General features: G+C 47.9%; 1 protein-coding gene across 2 annotated transcripts in view; it reads left to right on the top strand.

Annotated features, from left to right (window-relative positions):
- The window catches only part of FBLN7 (fibulin 7), a 57,069-nt gene that overhangs the window by 36,290 nt on the left and 1,049 nt on the right, over positions 1-19,730 (top strand). For both annotated transcript variants that reach the window (XM_018054800.1, XM_018054801.1), the window contains exons 4-7: positions 10,937-11,062; positions 14,506-14,643; positions 15,888-16,025; positions 17,739-17,877. In XM_018054800.1, coding sequence (XP_017910289.1) covers positions 10,937-11,062; positions 14,506-14,643; positions 15,888-16,025; positions 17,739-17,877 — 541 coding nt within the window. The remainder of the gene's footprint in view (positions 1-10,936; positions 11,063-14,505; positions 14,644-15,887; positions 16,026-17,738; positions 17,878-19,730) is intronic.

Raw genomic sequence — 19,730 nt, 5'->3', positions numbered from 1 at the left:
AAACCTTCATTCATTCGACCAGTTTTCACTGGGTACCAGCTGTGCACCAAGGATCATGTTAGGGATTCAATGCTGAATCTAACAGATGCTGCCCAACTTGGAGTGTGAGTAGGGCTGGAGGAGGCAAGACGCAGGTCACTGAGCACAGAAGTAAGCAAATCAGCATTTGTGGCCAGTGCTTTGAAAGGACTGACATCAGCCCTGAATATTCATTGGAGGGACTGATGCTGAAGCCGAAGCTCCAATACCACCTGATGCAGAGAGCCGACTTATTGGAAAAGACCCTGATGCTGGGAAAGACTGAAGGCAGGAGGAGAAGGGGACGACAGAGGATGAGATGGTTGGATGGCATCACTGACTCAATGGACATGGGTTTGGGTGGACTCCGGGAGTCGGTGATGGACGAGGAGGCCCGGCGTGCTGCAGTTCATGGGGTTGCAAAGAGCCAAAGAGACACAACTTCGCGACAGCAACAGGGGACTGGGAATAAAACCTCCTATGGGGTGAGGACAGTTGAGAGCCTCTCTGAGGCAGTGACAGTGATGCTGGGATTGAAAGGATGAGCAGGATCCAACCAGGTGAAAATGGGTATTAGTGGGTGGCATGGAACGATGCCATTCCAGAAAGAGAGAGGAATACGTGCAAAGGCTTAAGAAGGGAAGAATTTGGCATGTTTGAGGAAGTGACAAGGTAAACATAGAACCTTGTTGCTGGAGCAGCGTGTGAGCTGAGAACGAGTGAGGTTGGGTAGAGAGATTCCTGAGCCAGCTCTTATAGTCCTGAGGACGGGGTGGGTGGTGGAGGTTGTAGTTCTGAGAATATAAGTCAAGTTTAAGAAGAGGGCTGTACTGATTTGATGGGCACACTGTTGCTGTGTAGACGTGAGCTGGAGATGACTAGAAGAGACGGGATGCTGGGAAACCACTTATGTGGCTCTTAGCAGGTCCGGGGCCAGATTGAACAGGGGACAGGGAAGATGGAAGGTGAACTGGGAGACAGCATCATGGAACTTATCCCACTAGGGATGCGAGCAGGAAAAGAGGGCAAGCTTCCCAGACTCCATCTTGGGTGACAGGGTGCATGGTGCCATGGGCAGAGACAATGAAGACCCGGCGACAGATGGAGGTTTATTTTTGGTTGTTCTTGCTTTTATTTCACTATAGTTGATTTATAATAGTATGTTAGTTTCAGATGTACAGCTTCAGGCTCTTTTCCATTGTAGGTTATTACAAGATACTGAATAGAGTTCCCTGTGCTACACAGTAAAGTTTTGTGGTTTACTATCTATCTATCTATCTATCTATCTATCTATCTATCTATCTATCTGTCTATGTAATAGTAGTTGTTGTTGTTTAGTCTCTAGAGTCAGGTCCGACTCTTTGCGACCCCATGGACTGTGTAGCCTGCCAGGCTCCTCTGTCCATGGGATTTCCCAGACGAGAATTCCGGAGTGGGCTGCCACTCCCTTCTCCAGGGGATCTTCCTGACCCAGGGATCGAATCTGCGCCTCCTGCACTGGCAGATAGCTCTTTATCACTGAGCCACCGAGAACACCGGTGTTTAGTAGTATGTGTCTGCTAATTCCAAACTCATTCACCACCCCCTCACCTCTCCTCTTTGGGAACCACGATTTTGTTTTCGACGTCTGAGTCAGTTTCTGTTTTGTAGGTGAGTTGACTTGTATTATTAATATTTAGTTAGATTCCACATCTAAGTGTTATCATGTAGTATTTGTCTTTGTATGACTGACTTCAGTTAGTACGATCATCTGTAGGTGCATCCATGTTGCTGCAAATGGTGTTATTTCATTCTTTTTCCTGTTGGTGGGGTTGTAAATGGTGGGGATGTTTTTTTAAAGACACCTGAGTGTAGGTCATTGATCAGAATACCATTTTTGTTACCTTAATGTGTCTGTGTGACATTGCAGTGGAGATCCATTCATTAAGCCCACAGGGACCATCACACCCAGCACCATGCCCTGGTTACCAGTCCCAGGGAGGCTTAAGTACTCTGCCCACTGCATCTTAATATTGGAGTCACCAAGGAAAATACAAGGCGGTCGGGCCCTGGATGAAGCGGCACTGTCCTCACGCTTCTGGCCAGTGCAAGATCAGTTCCAGCCAAGGGCGTCCATCCCCCAGGGTGGGCAGGTCTCTCAGCAGCAATTGCCCAGGGCAGCTTGCTCGTGTGCAGTGGAAGGATTCCCCACTTCACCAAGGAATCTGAAACACTGGAGCTTCAGGTGAGCCTGAGAGCCATCAGCATACAACCTCAGCAGAACTGAACAGCACTTGTGGAGCAGGAAGAAGGGAAATATACGGCCACATGAGATGGCAAACCCAGCACGGGCCCTAGGAATGCCTCATCTCCTGTTGAGGGCAGGTGCCAGGCCCAGTGCGGGGCCAGATATTTCCTTTCCCAATAGACCCAAGTGAACAGTTGGATGTAAAATCTGGAGTCAAGGGCAAAGGAGGGTCGCAGAGACACAGTTCGGAGTAATTATATTAGCGTGATGGCGGTGCTTAAATGGGCTCCCCAGTGGCTCAGTGGTTAAGAATCCACCGGCCAGTGCAGGAGATGTGGGTTGGATCCCTGGTCCAGGAAGATCCACTGGAGAAGGAAATGGCAACCCGCTCCTGTATTCTTGCCTGGGAAATCCCACTGACTGGTAGCCTGGTGGATTACAGTCCTGTGGGGCCACACAAGAGTCAGAAACGACCTAGCCATTGAGCGCTCCCGCGTGGTGCTTAAATCCAGGACAGTGATCAGAGCACCCGGAGGAGAGGGCGCAGAGAGAAAAGTAGTAGCTCAGAACCAGACAAAGGAGGGTGGAAGAGGCAGGCAGAGTCTGCAGAGGCAAACCACAGGGAGACTGCAGAAATCACGGTGTTGCACCAGATTTGGTATCTGGAAGGTTATCTTGAAGTCAGAATAGAGCAAAGCTTTGGTTCTCTTACTTTTGGATCATGAGGCTTTCCTCAGAGACCTTTAAACAACATCTGAAAGAGCTGCCTCTGATAGAGTAGCCCCTTGATATTTGGTTACTGTGAAACCAACTGGCTGGCTGATTTATCAAATGTTTGAATGATTGAATGAATGAATGGGGGATTATATTTTAAAACAATTTCCTTCTGACTTTTATCTGAGTCAGATGTATATTTATATATATACACACATATACGCAAATTTGGAAAACTCAGCAGTGGCCATAGGACTTGAAAAGGTCAGTTTTCATTCCAATCCCTAAGAAAGGCAAAGAATGCTCAAACTACTGCACAATTGAACTCATCTCACGTGCTCAAAATTCTCCAAGCCCGGCTTCAGCAATATGTGAACCGTGAACTTCCAGATGTTCAAGCTGGTTTTAGAAAAGGCAGAGGAACCAGAGATCAAATTGCCAACATCCATTGGATCATCAAAAAAGCAAGAGAGTTTCAGAAAAACATCTGTTTCTGCTTTATTGACTATGCCAAAGCCTTTGACTGTGTGGATCACAATAAACTGTGGAAAATTCTGAAAGGGATGGGAATACCAGACCACCTGACCTGCCTCTTTAGAAATCTGTATGCAGATCAGGAAGCAACAGTTAGAAGTGGACATGGAACAACAGACTGGTTCCAAATAGGAAAAGGAGTACGGCAAGGCTGTATACTGTCACCCTGCTTATTTAACTTCTATGCAGAGTACATCATGAGAAACACTGGGCTGGAGGAAGCACAAGCTGTAATCAAGATTCTTGGGAGAAATATCAATAACCTTAGAGATGCAGATTATACCACCCTTATGGCAGAAAGTGAAGAAGAACTAAAGAGCCTCTTGATGAAAGTGAAAGAGGAGAGTGAAAAAGTTGGCTTAAAGCTCAGTATTCAGAAAACTAAGATCATGGCATCCAGTCCCATCAGTTCATGGCAAATAAATGGGGAAACAGTGGAAACAGTGGCTGACTTTATTTTTGGGGGCTCCAAAATCACTGCAGATGGTGACTGCAGCCATGAAATTAAAAGACTCCTCGGAAGGAAAGTTTTGACCAACGTAGACAGCATATTAAAAAGCAGAGATATTACTTTGCCAACAAAGGTCCGTCTAGACAAGGCTATGGTTTTTCCAGCAGTCATGTATGGATGTAAGAGTTGGACTATAAAGAAAGCTGAGCACCGCAGAATTGATGCTTTTGAAGTGTGGTGTTTGAGAAGACTCTTGAGAGTCCCTTGGACTGCAAGGAGATCCAACCAGTCCATCCTAAAGGAGATCAGCCCTGGATGTTCTTTGGAAGGACTGATGCTGAAGCTGAAACTCCAATACTTTGGCCACCTGATGTGAAGAGCTGACTCATTTGAAAAGACCCTGATGCTGGGAAAGATTGAGGGCAGGAGGAGAAGGGGATGACAGAGGATGAGATGGTTGGATGGCATCACTGACTCAGTGGTCATGAATTTGAGTAAACTCCGGGAGTCGGCAATGGACAGGGAGGCCTGGTGTGCTGCAGTTCATGGGGTTGCAAAGAGTTGGACATGACTGACCAACTAAGCTGAACTGAACACACACACAATATTCCATTGTATGTATACATATACACACTTTTCACTTACTTTTGGTATTCCATTGTATATGTGTGTATACATATATTCATATATCATATATATATATGGGCTTCCCAGGTGGCGCTAGTGGTAAAGAACCCACTTGCCAATGCAGGAGATGCAGGAAACTCAGGTTCGATCCCTGGGTCAGGAAGATCCCCTGGAGGAGGGCATGGCAATCCATTCCAGTATTCTTCCCTGGAGAATGCCATGGACAGGAGCCTGGTGGGCAACAGTCCATAGGGTCACCAAGAGTCGGACACAATTTGGAGCGGCTTAGCACAGTACAGCATATAAATATACCGTATACCATATCTTCTTTATCCATTCATTAAGACAAGCAATCTTAATGCATTTTCCATTATGGAAAAATTCAAATACACAAAAGTAGAATGAATGGTTTAATGGTCATCATGTACTCGTAGTCCAGTAATGATCAACACAGAAAATCCTTTAATATCTTAAAATTTCTAGTCAGGATAAGCATTTCTGCACTTGTCCCTCGTATTTCTAACACTTTGAGCCAGGGTGCAGATAAGTTCTGCACGTTACGGTTGGTTGCTGTGTCTCCTACACCTTTTAATCCATAGTCGTCTTGAAGAAGACTGCTCCTCCTCTCTGTCTGCCGTTCCTTTGAAGTTTATCTGTTGAAGAAAACGGCTTGTTTCCCACAACCTTGGATTTTTAAAACTTATTTATCTATTTTTTAGTTGCATTGGGTCTTCGTGGGTGCACTCAGACTTTCTCTAGTTGCAGCGAGCAGGGGTTACCCTCTAGCTGCAGTTTGAAGGCTTCTCATTGCGGCGGCCTCTCTCGTTGCAGAGTGTGGGCTCTAGGTGCACAGGCTTAGCTGCCTTGTGGCATGTAGGGTCTTCCTGGACTAGGATCAGTCCCGTGCGCCCTGCATTGACAGGTGGATTCTTAACCACTGGACCACCAGGGAAGCCTCCCACAACCTTGATTTTGCTCACTGCATCCCTGTGGGGTTATTTAACAGGATCTGCATTTCTCTTTTTGGGGGTCCAATTTCACTGAAATAAAATGACGTATAGCACTGTGTAAGTTTAAGTTGTACAGCATAATAACTTGATTTTCATATACTGTGAAAAGATGACCACAGTAAGTTCAGTTAATGTCCATCATCTCATACAAATTAAAAAAAAATAGTTTTTTTTTTCCCCTTGGGATTTAGTCCCTTAACAACTTTCAAATATACTAGATAGCAGTGTCAACCATAATCTTCATATTGTACATTACATGCCTAGTACTTATGACTGGAAGTTTGTAAGTTTTTGGCCTCTGTATTTCTTATAAACTCCAGAGGCTTGATCGGATGCCGGTGAGATGTTTCTATCATTTGGGCAGGACGGCAGTACATACTTCTACCAGGAAGCCCCTGTGGTCCATCTCTCTTTTTGTGATGCTGAGCCTTGGTGAGCATCACCACCCTCCTCACCCTGACCTCTGTCCAGAAGACTTCTCAAGAGGAACTCACAGGGCAGTTCCTGAGTTCTTACACTTTCAAAACATACACAGCATTACCAACAATGACTGTTCAGTTGGACATAAAACACCTGTCTCACATTTTCTTTTCCTGAATATCTTAAATATAGTCTTCCACATCTCCTGTTTTAACTGTTATTGCTATCATAAGGCTGCCCAAAAATGTTTTTTCTTTTTCTTGAAAACCCAATAATTGTATTGGGATATGGATCGGTACTGGCATTTCTGGGTCAGTTGTCTCGGATGTGGGGTTTATCTTTGCAACAGGAAGTTTCAATGGCTGGAACAGTCTGGCCCCAAGGATCTCTCAAACTTCCTAAGACCTTTAAAGGTCCATTTTCTAATGGATGGAGAATCCAATTAAGTCAAACAAGGAAAGTTGGTGCAAATGAAAGAGATGGTCCGGATAAAAGTGAGAGAGGAGAGGACAGAGTGGAGCGGAGAAGGCATGGGCTGCCTTAAAAAACGACTAAACGGAGAGGCTGTCAGGAAGTTGCTGTTGTTCAGTTGCTAAATCATATCCAGCTCTTTGCACCTCCATGGACCGCAGCACACCAGGCTTCCTTGTCCTTTACTATCTCCCTGAGTTTGCTCAAACTCATGTCCATTGAGTCAGTGATGCCATCCAACCACCTCATCCTCTGTCTTCCCCTTCTTCTCCTGCCTTCAATGTTTTCCAGCATCAGAGTCTTTCCCAATAAGTTGGTTCTTCACAGCAGGTGGCCAAAATATTGGAGCTTCAGCTTCAGCATCAGTCCTTCCAATGAATAGTCAGAAAGTTAGAAAAGCTATATGGGAAAACTTATTTCCCCTAAATAGGAGCAACAGAAAAGGACTCTTGTCAAATCCTGTCCAAATTATTATAAGAAAACAAGGTAAACTCTCTACAGTCAATGAAGAAATCCCAGAAAGACATGCCCATACAAAAGATGAAAACCATGACCTAGTACTTCCAGATAAATGGAAAGAAATTTAAAAAATATAAAAACAATGAAAGGACAACATAAATAAAAATCAGAAAGCCTTAGAAATGAGGTGATTAAAGAAATGGAAAATTTGAAGCAAGATGACAAAACACAGGAAACAAAAAGAAAGAAGAAAAAATCAGATCATGCATGTGGAACATTTAGCTCAGTTCTGGGAAAATAGCAAGTGCTCAGTAAACAGATTAAAAGAGAATCATAATCCATGCTTTTGGCTTGCCAGCCTCTCCACAGCCTCGGTTAGTGTCCTCCTTTTATAAATTCAAGGGTAGTTGGTTTATAATATTGTTTTAGTTTCGGGCGTGCAGCAAAGTAATTTGGAATCTGAAAGTTTTCAGATTCTTTTCTGTTATAGGTTATAATAAGATATTGAGTAGAAATAGGACCCTATTTTATATACACTAACTCAACTGCAGCCCTCCAGGCTCCTCTGTCCATGGGATTCTCCGGGCAAGAATGCTGGAGTGGGTTGCCATTTCATTCTCCAGGGAATCTTCCTGACCCAGGGATTGAACCCAGGTCTCCTGCACTGCAGGCGGATTCTTTACCGTCTGAGCCCCCAGGGAAGCCCTATATACTAACTAGTATCTGTCAATCCCATGCTCCTAATTTATCCCTCTTTTCCCTTTTAGTAACCATAATTTTGTTTTCTATGTCTGTGAGCCTGTGTCTGTTTTGTAAATGAGTCGATCTGTATTATTTTGTTAGATTCCACATGTAAGTGACATCTTGTGGTGTTTTTCTCTGTCTGACTTCATTTAGCATGAATCTCTAGGTCCATCCACATTGCTGTAATTGGTGGTAGTTCATCCTTCTTTATAGTTGAATAATATTCCACTGCATACATGTACCACATCTGTCTCCTTTTGTCTGCTGATGGATGCTATAGCGCCACTATGAGCGCTGGGGTGTATGTATCTTTTTGATTTAGAGTTTCCATCTTTTCTGGATATATGCCCAGGAGTGGGTTGGTTGGATCATATGGTAGTTCTATTTTCAGTTTTTTGAAGAGTCTCCATACTGTTCTCCATAGTGGCTGTACCAGGTTACATTCCTACCAACAGTGTAGGAGGGTTCCCTTTTCTCCACATCCTCTCCAGCATTTGCTATTTGCAGACTTCTTGATGATAGCCATTCTGACCTGTGTGAGGTGGTATCTCATTGTAGTTTTAATTTGTGTTTCTCTAATAACTAGTGATGTCAAGCATCTTTTCACTTTCCTGTAGGCCATCTGTATCTTCCTCAGAGAAATGTCTATTTAGGTCGGTCCTCTTTACAGTTCTGAAGTCATCATGCACTCAACTAAATGCCACAGCTTGGACAGACTTGAATGTGATGACAGCTGTACTTCAGTCAGGACACAGAGAGTGTGCCAGAACTGGGCACTGGGCCATGGAATGCCTGACAGTGTATCAAGATAAGAAATGAGAGTCTGAATGGAGCTTGTCTAAGAAATGAAAATCCTGGGTGGCAAGATCCAGACAGGTGCTAGCACACAGGGTCATGGGGCATCTCTTCATTCCTCTATCACGTGAACAACTCCATCCCACCCTACCCTATCCTCACCCACACCAGCCAAGTACAGCCAGGCTCAGTGCCTCCCACCGCAGGCCCTGCGGGGGACTCACACTGGTGCTGGTCCCCACCCCGCTGCAGAGCCAGACTGAAAGATTCTCAGGTTCTCAGCCTAGTGACCGGCCGGCCCACTTTCAGACTGTGCTGGGGAGCAAGATGGCAGGAACAGGAATTCCATGCGCTGGTGCATTTGTGTTGTTTCAGACACATTCCTGAAAACTGGTCATCGGCAGAGAGAACATATCGGTGGGGTGGGGGGCGGAGTGGGCGGGGGGCAGGAAGCTGAGGCTCCCTCCCCAGGCCGAGTTTACTGAGAAATTGGAATGGCTCCTTCCCCAGGGAGAAGCAGCATTTCAGATGGTCTGGGTCCTTTCGCAATGAACGGAATCCATGTAATTGTCTGCATAACTTCCCAATTACAAGGAGGCTGAGGGAAGCCAGAGTCTCTGCCAACCCACCCACAGGAAGGCTGCTGTTCTCATCAAGAGCAAAGCACCTTCCTCTGCCTCCTGATAGACACAGCAGGAAAGGATGCTCTGAGGCCAACAAGGAAGTGCTTCCAGTTTCTTTCCCAAGATGCTGTGGTCAGGTCAGTGAACTGACAAATCACTCCTCCTGGTGGAAATGGCCTGTGCCCTGAAACTGGGCCTAAGGAACTCATAGCGAGTGGATGTGGCCTGAGGGCTTAAAATCATTGTCTCCTCATTAGAAAATTTAGAAATGTTCACTGTGGAAAAATGGAAGATTGTTAACAAAATGCTTTTGAACTGTGGTGCTGGAGAAGACTCTTGAGAGTCCCTTGGACAGCAAAGAGCTCAAACCAGTCAATCCTAAGGAAATCAATCCTGAATATTCATTGGAAGGACTGATGCAGAAGCTCCAATGCTTTGGCAACCTGGTGGGAAGAGCCGACTCATTGGAAAAGACCTTGATGCTGGGAAAGGAGGAGAAGAGGGTGACAGAGAATGAGATGGTTGGATGGCATCACTGACTCAAAGGACATGAGTCTGAGCAAACTTTGGGAGACAGTGAATGACAGGAAAGCCTGGCATTCTGCAGTCTATCGGGTTGCAAAGAGTTGGACATGACTTATCGACTGAACAACAACAAATAAAAAATTGTCAATAAACAAAGAAAAATTACCCATAATCTACCACACAGAGAAAAATCTATTAAAGCCTAGTACATATTTATTTTATTTTATGACTGCTCCATGTGGCTTGCAGGATCTTAGTTTCCTAATCAGGAATTGAACCTGGACCCTCAGCAGTGAAAGCACAGAATCTTAACCACTGGACTGCCAGGGAATTCACTCAACCTATTAAATAGTTGAACATGTTTAATGTGTCTCTCCGATAGCTCAGTTGGTAAAGAATCTGCCTGCAGTGCAGGAGACCCTGGTTCTCTTCCTGGGTTGGGAAGATCTGCTGGAGAAGGGATAGGCTACCCATTCCAATATTCTTGGGCTTCCCTTGTGGCTCAGCTGGTAAACAATCCACCTGCAATGCAGGAGACCTGGGTTTGATCCCTGGGTTGGGAAGATTCCCTGGAGAAGGGAAAAGTTACCCACTCCAGTGTTCTGGGCTGGAGAATGTGATGGCCTATATAGTCCCTGGGGTAGCAAAGAGTTGGACATGACTGAGCGAGTTTCACTTTCACTTTAATACATTTTTCACAGGACTATTTTGTCTATAAACAAGGAACGTTTTCCTTTTCAGGAAAAGGAAAAATTAAGGGTTAAGGTTAACTCCTCCCTATTCCCACAGGGTGGGAATTTGGAAAGAGTTATTTTTCTCCATCTCTGACCATTCTTATGGGCCATCTCTCCCTCTTATAACCCCTTGAATTGAGTTCCTGTTCAAAGAGGGTTCTACCTGGGCACTGGCTGATAGGGGCGGAGTTGAGAGGCAGTAAACTCTACTTACAGGCAGTGCGGGCCCAGGACAACATCGGTTCCTTCTGTCCAGCTGCAGTATCTACACTGCAAATTAGAAAATGGCGCCTCTGGGTAGAACTGGGCTGAAAGATGGGCAACTCTCGCAGGCAGAGCTCCAGGTGGGCACAGTGTGTGCCAGGGTCAGTGGCTTGTGGCATGCATGGTGGGCTACATCTCAGCCCCACTGGCTCCCTCCCAGCTCTTGCTGTTGCTGGAAGAGGCCGAGGCAAGGACAGAGTGGGATGGGGAGTGGTCACAAGCTGGAGTCATCCTGTCATGAAAAGAAAGTGACCCCACCTTTGTGTTTTGTTTTAGAATGAGAACTCATGCCTATATTTGAAATTTATTTGTTTTCCTAGATATCAGTGAATGCTCCAGTCAGCCTTGTCAGAATGGTGGCACGTGTGTGGAAGGTGTCAACCAGTACAGATGCATTTGTCCTCCCGGAAGGACTGGGAGCCGCTGTCAGCATCAGGCCCAGACTGGTATGTAGCAGCTATAGGGCTGGGGAGGACAGTCCGTTATCGAGAAGGGAGGGCCCTAGTCATGGGACACCAAAGGCAGACCAGTGGGATGTTCTCTCTGGTTCACATCATAGATCCCTCTGAGATGGTTATTTGGGATGGCGCTTAGTTCTCTTGTGGAACCAGAGTTTTGGTCCCTCCCAGGTGGCTCAGTTAAAGAATCTACTTGCCGATGCAGGAGAAGTGGGTTCAGTCCCAGATTGGGAAGAGCCCCTGGAGTAGGAAATGACAACCCACTCCAGTGCTCTCGCCTGGAGAATTCCATGGACAGAAGAGCCTGGTGGGCCACAGTCCACGGGGTTGCAGCGAGTCAGACATGACTGAGCACATGTGCACACACACTCGGAAGAAGATGCAAGTGCAAGGACTGAGCCCCACCCTAAAACCCTCCAGATTTGGAACTTGGCCTGAGAAGCTTCCTTGCTGCCACCTTCACGTGGTTGACTTTCCTCTGCATATCAGCAGAACAGCTTCTCCTGCAAATGTTCCATGCAAAATCCATAGTTACTGATAGAGTATTTTCAGGGCTGGGTAAACTAGACGTTCAACTGGTGATGAGGTTATGATCCACATTTGAGTCCCAGCATTTCTGCAGCCAGAGGTCTAGGTGCCACATGGTGGCTATTTTTGCAGTGAAAGTCACTCAGTCGTGACTGTTTTTGCAGGTGCCAAGAAAATCTGATGATAAGGAGTCTATGGGAGATGGGGGCGGGGAGTGCCATGCTATGCTACAAGCATCTTTTTGTTTTTGGCTTCCCCCATATGTAGCTTGTAGGATCTTACTTCCCTGACCGAGGATTGAACTGAACCCATGCCCTCAGCAGTGAAAGTTGAGTCCTAACCACTGGATCACCAGGGGATTCCCTGAGCCACCCTTTCTCATCTAAGAAAGTCAAACCCTAAAGATGTCCTGTTCCGTTGCCAGAAAAGCCTGGGGTGTCTGTGTGGTTGTCTTCTGAGTAGAACCTCAGTATAGGGGAAGGAATTGGTGGTTAGCCGAGAACAAGCTTTGTCAGTACTTGGTATCTTTCCACTGGAGCCAGCTCAAGGTCCAGTTTAAGTTTTGTCCCCAGGGATTTGCTGCTTAACGTGTCTTGACTCCATTCAGCTGAGTCACCCTTCTGGGTGCTTTCTCAGGGAGAGCCTGAGGCCCCTTGACAGTGCCTGTCCCTGGAGTTGCCCTGTGTGGAAACAGCCCCACTCCTCCTCCTACTTAGTACCAGGAAGGAAAAAGAAATAGCTACATTTCAACCCAACTGTGCTGATCCTGGACACTGGATCTAAGCCCCACCTGTCTGGGCGTTCACTATTGGAAACTGCAGGCTCCAGGCCACAGATCCTCAGGCTCCTGGATCCTCAGGTCCGGGGCACAGTTAATATAGAAATTATTCCTATGACAGGAATCTCTGCGAGGAAGTGGAAGGAGGGAATGAGCAGGCGCATCTGAAGCTAGTTTATGTCCTTACAGGATCCCCGTGAACAATGTGAACAACAGCCCAGCACACCTCTGGCTTTTTGCTCACCTGGCCCCCCAGCCTACAGCCTTCCTTCTCATCAGCTCTGCCCCTGTCTTTCTGGCTCCCAAGGGGAGCCTCTCTTTAATTACTTAAAAAAAGACAAAACAAAACACATTCACCGTTTTTGTTCACATTGTAAAGTATACATAACAAAATTTACCATTTTAAGTGTGTGGTTCAGTGGCATTAACTACGTTCACCATCACCACCATCCACCTCTAGAACTTTTTTCACCTTGCAAAACTGAAACTCTGTGCCCATGAAACAACTTCTTCCCATCTCCCCAGCAATCATTCTGTTCTCTGTCTGGATGAATTTGATGACTCCAGCGGGATGACTAAGTGTCCTCTTGTGCATCAGATAACATTTACCACCAATCCCTTTAACCATGGAGAGTCTGAAATCCTTTGAAAGCTTTCAAAAATTAACACTTTTTTTTTTCACTGATTAGAACACTGATTTATATTCTTGGTTGAAACAAACAAAAACTTTCGACACTTTGGGAAAATATTTTAAAAATACAAAAAAAGAACCCAGAAAAAAAGGTAGTGTTTTAAGCTATGTAGATTTTTTTTTGAATTTTTACTTTTTAGCCATGCCATGCAGCGTGGTTTCGAACCTGCACCCTCTGCATGGGATGTAAGAGTCTTAACCACTGGACTTCCAGGGAAGTCTCTCCATAGATTTTTTTTTAAAGTGTTTTAAAATTAATTTTTATTGGGGTATAGTTGATTTAGTTTCTGCTATACAGCAAAGTGAATCAGTTATACATATACATATATCCACTCTTTTTTAGATTCTTTTCTAAAATATATATATTATATGCATTGATATGTTTGCTCAATGGTGTCTGACTCTTTGCAACCCCATGGACTGTAGTCTGCCAGGCTCCTCCTTCCATGGGATTTTCCGGGCGAAAATACTGGAGTGGGTTGCCATTTCCTTCTCCAGGGGATCTTCCCAACCCAGGGATTGAACTTGGGTCTCCTGCACTGCAGGCAGACTCTTTACCGTCTGAGCCACCAGGGAAGCCCAGTATACACACACACACACACACACACACATTGTTGCTCTTACTGCTTAGTCACTCAGTTGTGTCCAACTCTTTTGCGACCCCATGGACTGTAGCCCACCAGGCTCCTCTGTCTATGGAATTCTCCAGGTGAGAATACTGGAGTGGGTTACCGTTTCCTTCTCCAGGGGATTTTTCTGACCCTGGGATTGAACCCACATCTCTTGCATTGGCAGGTGGATTCTTTACCACTGAGCCACCAGGGAAACATATATATATATACATATATACTACTATATATAGTAATGTAGGGTGTATAGTCAATCCCAATCTCCCAACTTATCCCTCCCCTCGTTACCCCTTGGTAAGCATAAGTTTGTTTTCTACAGCTGTGACTCTATTCCTGTTTTGTAAATAGGTTCATTTGTACCATTGGTTTTAGATACCACAAATAAGTGATATCATATGCTATCTGTCTTTGATTTCACTCAGAATGACAATCTCTAGGTCCATCCATGTGGCCGCAAGTGGCATTATTTCGATAAGCTCCGTAGTTTTAACCTCCAGTGCTCACTGCTAGGGCCCTGGTGCTTTACGCCTTTGAAAGTGAAACGCGGCTCTCACCTCACTGTGGTCCTCTGGGTGCGGTTGTGTCGCCTGCTTTTCGTGCATCGTTCTTTTCGGGCGCGTCCCCTTGTCTTCCGCCCGTTTGGGGTGGGCGCTGGCTCACCGGCCGAGTTTCGGTTAATTCCGTGTCTTTCCTCTCCCTACTCCAGAGTAAGCTCTGAGGAGGGGCCGCGCCCCGATCTCGGGGCTCCCCCAAGGTCAGGCCCAGGTGCGCCAGGCCCGGCCCTGAGGATGTCTTCTCCCCGCAGCCGCCCCCGAGGGCAGCGAGGCAGGGGACGCCGCCTTCAGCCGCGCGCCGCGATGCGCGCAGGTGGAGCGGACGCAGCACTGCAGCTGCGAAGCCGGATTCCACCTGAGCGGCGCCGCCGCCGACAGCGTCTGCCAGGGTAGGCGCGGGCTCCATCGCGGGGAGGGGACGCGGGGGTCGTGGGGAGAGGGGCTCCTACCTGCCGCCCTCCCGGGGGGTGCGCCCGCGCCCAGATGTAGGTGCGAGTGGGCGGGTGGCTTCCTGGGCGTGCTCTCAGAAAGCCCCGCATCTTGCTGCTTAGGTAAGTAGGTGTGGACCTGATGGTTGCTAGGACACAGCTAGCGCGGAGACCTGGGAGGCGGTTCTAAGAAAGCATTCAGGGGTCCCCGGTCTACCCCTAGTCATGCGCACTCGTGCAGAAGTCCCTCTCCCTCCCTGCTAGGATTGCGGGGCAGGTGGCAGGGCGGAGCTAGAATGACAGCCCCTCGCCATACCCCATCCCTGTCCCCAGAGCTGTGCAGGGGCTTGGGCTCATTCTTTGGGCCCCTCTCTGCTTAGTCTTACTGACTGGCCCACTTTTGCAAACCTCTTCCTGGATTATCAGACTTCCATCTGAAAATCACTCAAACCAGCGGTTTCAACCTAAGAGTTGCCTGCAGCTACTAAGTCGCTTCAGTCGTGTCCGACTCTGTGCGACCTCAGAGACGGCAGCCCACCAGGCTCCCCCGTCCCTGGGATTCTCCAGGCAAGAACACTGGAGTGGGTGGTCATTTCCTTCTCCAATGCATGAAAGTGAAAAGTGAAAGTGAAGTCGCTCAGTCGTGTCCGACTCTTAGCGACCCCATGGACTGCAGCCTTCCAGGCTTCTCCGTCCATGGGATTTGCCAGGCAAGAGTACTGGAGTCGGACGCCAAGAGTTGCCCAGTTGTTGCTAACGGCCTCATTTTACAGCCACAGAAGCTGTCTTACACCCGTTCCCAAAGATGAGAAGGATTAAGGCGCGGCGGGGAACCAGGGCGGAAGTCTGGGTCCGCCGCCCCACGCTTTGCTCCCTGGGGAGCAAGGTACTTGCCAGGTTGGACTTGGCAGCCTCGCAGGATCTGCCCAGGTAGTCATCAGCCTTAGAGGAGCGGCCCAGGGTCCCTGCCCATATCAGCTCCCTCACCTCATCCCTTCGGCCCTCCAGGTCCTTGGCTTGGGAGAACGGGGAGCACTCCTGCGTCTCTTCTGAGTCCTCTGCAGGGGATCAGCCTTGGCGGCCACTGCAGACCCCGCCTGCTAGCCACAGCTGCCACCGATGGTGACACAGCAGCCATCCTGGGTCATAGCTGGTGGCTGCCCACTGGTGGCTCCTGGAGTTATACTGGGTACTTCTGTCCCTAGATGTGAACGAATGCGAGCTCTATGGACAGGAGGGGCGCCCCCAGCTCTGCATGCACGCCTGTGTGAACACCCCTGGCTCCTACCGCTGTGTCTGCCCCAGTGGATACCGGACTCTGGCTGACGGGAAGAGCTGTGAGGGTGAGTGAGGCTGCGGCAGAGGAAGGTGGTCCCAGACTGTGGCTCGGAACTACTAGGGGAGGAGGGGAGGGCAGAGGGCTCTTTCTACGGACTGACATGGAATCCAAGTGAACAGGGAGCTGCCCAGTGACGTCCTAGTGGGGCCCCATGGCTGGGCTCAGAGGAGTGGGTAACCTGGGACTAGAGGAAAAGGCATCCAGATAGCCATCATCCTTCCATCATCCACCCATCCATCATCCGTCCATCTCTCGATCATCTATCCACCTTTCCTTCTATCCTACGAGTATTCATAAAGGCCCCTATAGGATTGTGTGGGGTTTGAAAAGAAGCCTGGCCTCCAGGCCAGGAGCTCATTGAATATGTGAAGAACAGAGGACATATAAAGGGCATGATATTAGCCACAGAGGGCAGACTCTAGGTCTCGCTGACTGAGGGGGAGGCAAGTCGAGAGAAGTGTTGTGACCAGTGACACTCATTCGTGCCCTCCAGCGCCTCTGAAACCTGTCACGTCCGGAGGGGGAGGATGGGGTCCTGGGGAGGGGAGCTCCTCAGGGCTGCCATCAGACCTGGATTTCTAATAGTTAAGAGTGACAGGGCTTCCAGTTATCAGAATCAGCGTTGGACACTTTGAAAAGTTCACTGCGTGTACAGCACCTTTTGCAGTGTCTGCTGGTGCCATTCATGTGGGCCTATCAGTGATGGATGGGTGGCAGGAGATCTTCTTCCTCATTGGGTGCCCACTATTCTTTTTTTTTTTTTCCATCCATGGATTTTATTTTTAATTTTTATCGGAGTTTAGTTGCTTTACAATGTTGTGTTAATTTCTACTATACAGCAAAGTGATTTAGTTATACATATATGTATAAAAGCTGACTTAAAACTCAACATCCAAAAGACTAGGATCACAGCCTCCTGTCCCATCACTTCATGGCAAATAGAAGGAGAAAAAGGGGAAACAATGGCAGCTTTATTTTCTAGGGCTCCAAAATCACTGAGGATGGTGACCACAGCCAAGAAATTAACAGATGCTTGCTTCTTGGAAGAAAAGCTATGACAAACCTAGACACTATATTAAAAGGCAGAGACATCACTTTGTAGACAAAGGTTCGGATAGTCAAAGCTGTGGTTTTTCCAGTTGTCTTGTACAGATGTGAGAGTAGGACCATAAAGAAGGCTGAGTGCCAAAGAATTGATGCTTTTCAACTGTGGTGCTGGAGAAGACACTTGAGAGTCCCTTTGACTGCAAGGAGATCAAATCAGTCAATCCTAAAGGAAACCAATATTCATTGGAAGGACTAATGCTGAAGCTGAAGCTCCAATACTTTGACCACCTGATGTGAAGAACTGACTTGTTGGAAAAGACCCTGAAGCTGGGAAAGACTGAGGGCAGAAGAAGGGGGCGACAGAGGATGAGATGGTTGGATGGCATCACCAACTCAATGGACATGACTTTGGGCAAACTCAGGGAGATAGTGAAGAACAGGGAAGCCTGGGGTGCTGCAGTCCTTTGGGTCACAAAGAGAGATGGCTTGGTGATTGAAGAGCAGCTCTTTTTTAGATTCTTTTCCCATATGGATCATGACCGAGTATTGAGTAGAGCTCCCTGTGCTGCGCACAGTAGGCTCTTACTAGTTGTCTGCTGTATATAGAGTGTTGTGCATATATTCATCCCAAGCTCCATTTACCCGCACTCTGCCTCACCTGGTGTTTCAGATGTCGATGAATGTGTGAGCACACAGCCTGTGTGCCCCCGGGGGACCGTGTGCATCAACACCGGAGGAGGCTTCCAGTGCGTCAGCCCAGAGTGCCCCGAGGGCAGCAGCAACGTGAGCTACGTGAAGACATCTCCATTGTGAGTATGACTAGGGCCACCCTCAGCTGAGTGCGTTCACCCTTCACCCAGGCCTCCCCAGGGGTGGGCTGCATTCTCCCTAGATGTTCTCGGGAGAAGGCACAAGTATGTCTGATGAAAGGCACGGCGCTGTGTCTGGCTTCTCGGAGCTTCCCTCTCTCTCCTTTCAGGGTTTGCATTGAGTATGCTGCTGCCCTGGGTAGTAGGAATGATGTTCCTGAGCGCTCCCCTGAGGACAGGGAGGCCACTGGGGGGAAGAGGGCAGTGGTGAGGCTGCCAGGAGGTATGTATGGGACACAGATTCAGAAGAGGATCACTCCCTGTGTTCACAGGGCATCTGTACACTTTGCGTAATATCACTCTTCTTTGCTGCTGGTACTAGTTTTGATTTCCAGGAACCTCAGCCCCTCACAGACTGTTTTTTCTTCGAAAGATGAAGACAGGCTTTTAAGGAGAATAACTGCAACTATCACAAACAACGCGTATTTTCTCTGAGAGAGATCACAAGAGCCTCAGCATTGTCTTTAGAATGCACTGACCCAGCGAAGCAGCTCCTTGGACAGCTGTGGGGGCTACAGCAGGTTAGAAGCAGCCAGAAAGTTGGTGGCAGTTATTCGCCGAGAGTGAAGACACCAGGGTCTTTCTGCAGTGTCACGTCGTGAAGGGACGGAGGGGCCTGTATGTCGGGCCTTGGCAGACATCCCTGATGAACAGCCAGAAGTGCCGCTTGACCTCCTTAACGGGGATGATCTGAGTCACCAGAATCGCTAAACTGCATCTATCTCTTGTGTTGGATGGCGCTAGGGGTAAAGAACCCGCCTGCCAGTGCAGGAGACGTAAGAGACATGGGTTCGATCCCTGGGTCAGGAAAATCCCCTGGAGGAGGGCATGGCAACCCGCTCCAGTATTCTTGCCTGGAGAAGTCCATGGACAGAGGAGCCTAGCAGGCTATAGTCCCTGGGGTTGCAAAGAGTCAGACACAACTGAATCAACTTAGCACTCACGCTTGTGTTGAATGAGATGAAGAAAAAAAAAAACTATCAAAGCACTTTCACAGGACCTTGACTCCACATGCCTACGGAAGGCAGAGTGTCCTGCTCAAGAATGAACACTGGGGGTTCCCAGTGCTTTCCCCGCTGTGGCCCTGGTTGGGGAGCTAAGATCCCTTAAGCCGTGACACACTGACAAAAAGAAAGAAAGAACACTGGTTGGTTGGCAAGCTCACCACATGTGGAGAACCACACTCTAGGATGTCACCAGCTAACTGCTGGGGTCTCAGCACTCTAGAAGGGGCACCTGGTTCGAATGCTAGCACCATCATCATTGAATCTTTCCCGGCTTTATTTTTCTACACAAACAGTGAAAGAAAAAGGGCTTCCCTGGTGGTTCAGAGGGTAAAGAATCCTCCTGCAATGCAGGAGATCTGGGTTCGATCCCTGGGTTGGGAAGATCTCCTGGAGAAGGGAACGGCAACTCACTCCACTTCTGGCCTAGAGAATTCCATGGACAGAGGAGCCTGGCGGGCTACAGTCCAGAGGGTTGCAGAGAGTCGGAAACAGTAGTAATAGCATGCTATAGTAGTAATAGCATAGTATGTAAATGGTAGTAATAGCCTGTATAAGCATACACGCACACCCAGACATACATGCACAGATGGGTCAAGGAAGCACCTTTTCCTGCCCTGACCCCAGCCACGCTCCCTGGCCTGTGGTTTTGGAGTGCCTGTGTCAAAGAACACATGGCTGGAGGAGTCACTCCAGTGCCTCTTTAGGAAGGCAGGTGGGACAGACCGGCCTGGTCAGAGCAGCCCCCACTGACTTTCCCCAAGGCTGAGTGTTCCCCACGTTTTGCCT

This window comes from Capra hircus, chromosome 11 (assembly GCF_001704415.2).
Source record: "Capra hircus breed San Clemente chromosome 11, ASM170441v1, whole genome shotgun sequence".
NCBI lineage: Eukaryota > Metazoa > Chordata > Mammalia > Artiodactyla > Bovidae > Capra > Capra hircus.
The sequence above is the reverse complement of the archived record's forward strand: the minus strand, read 5'-3'. Positions and strand labels throughout refer to the sequence as shown.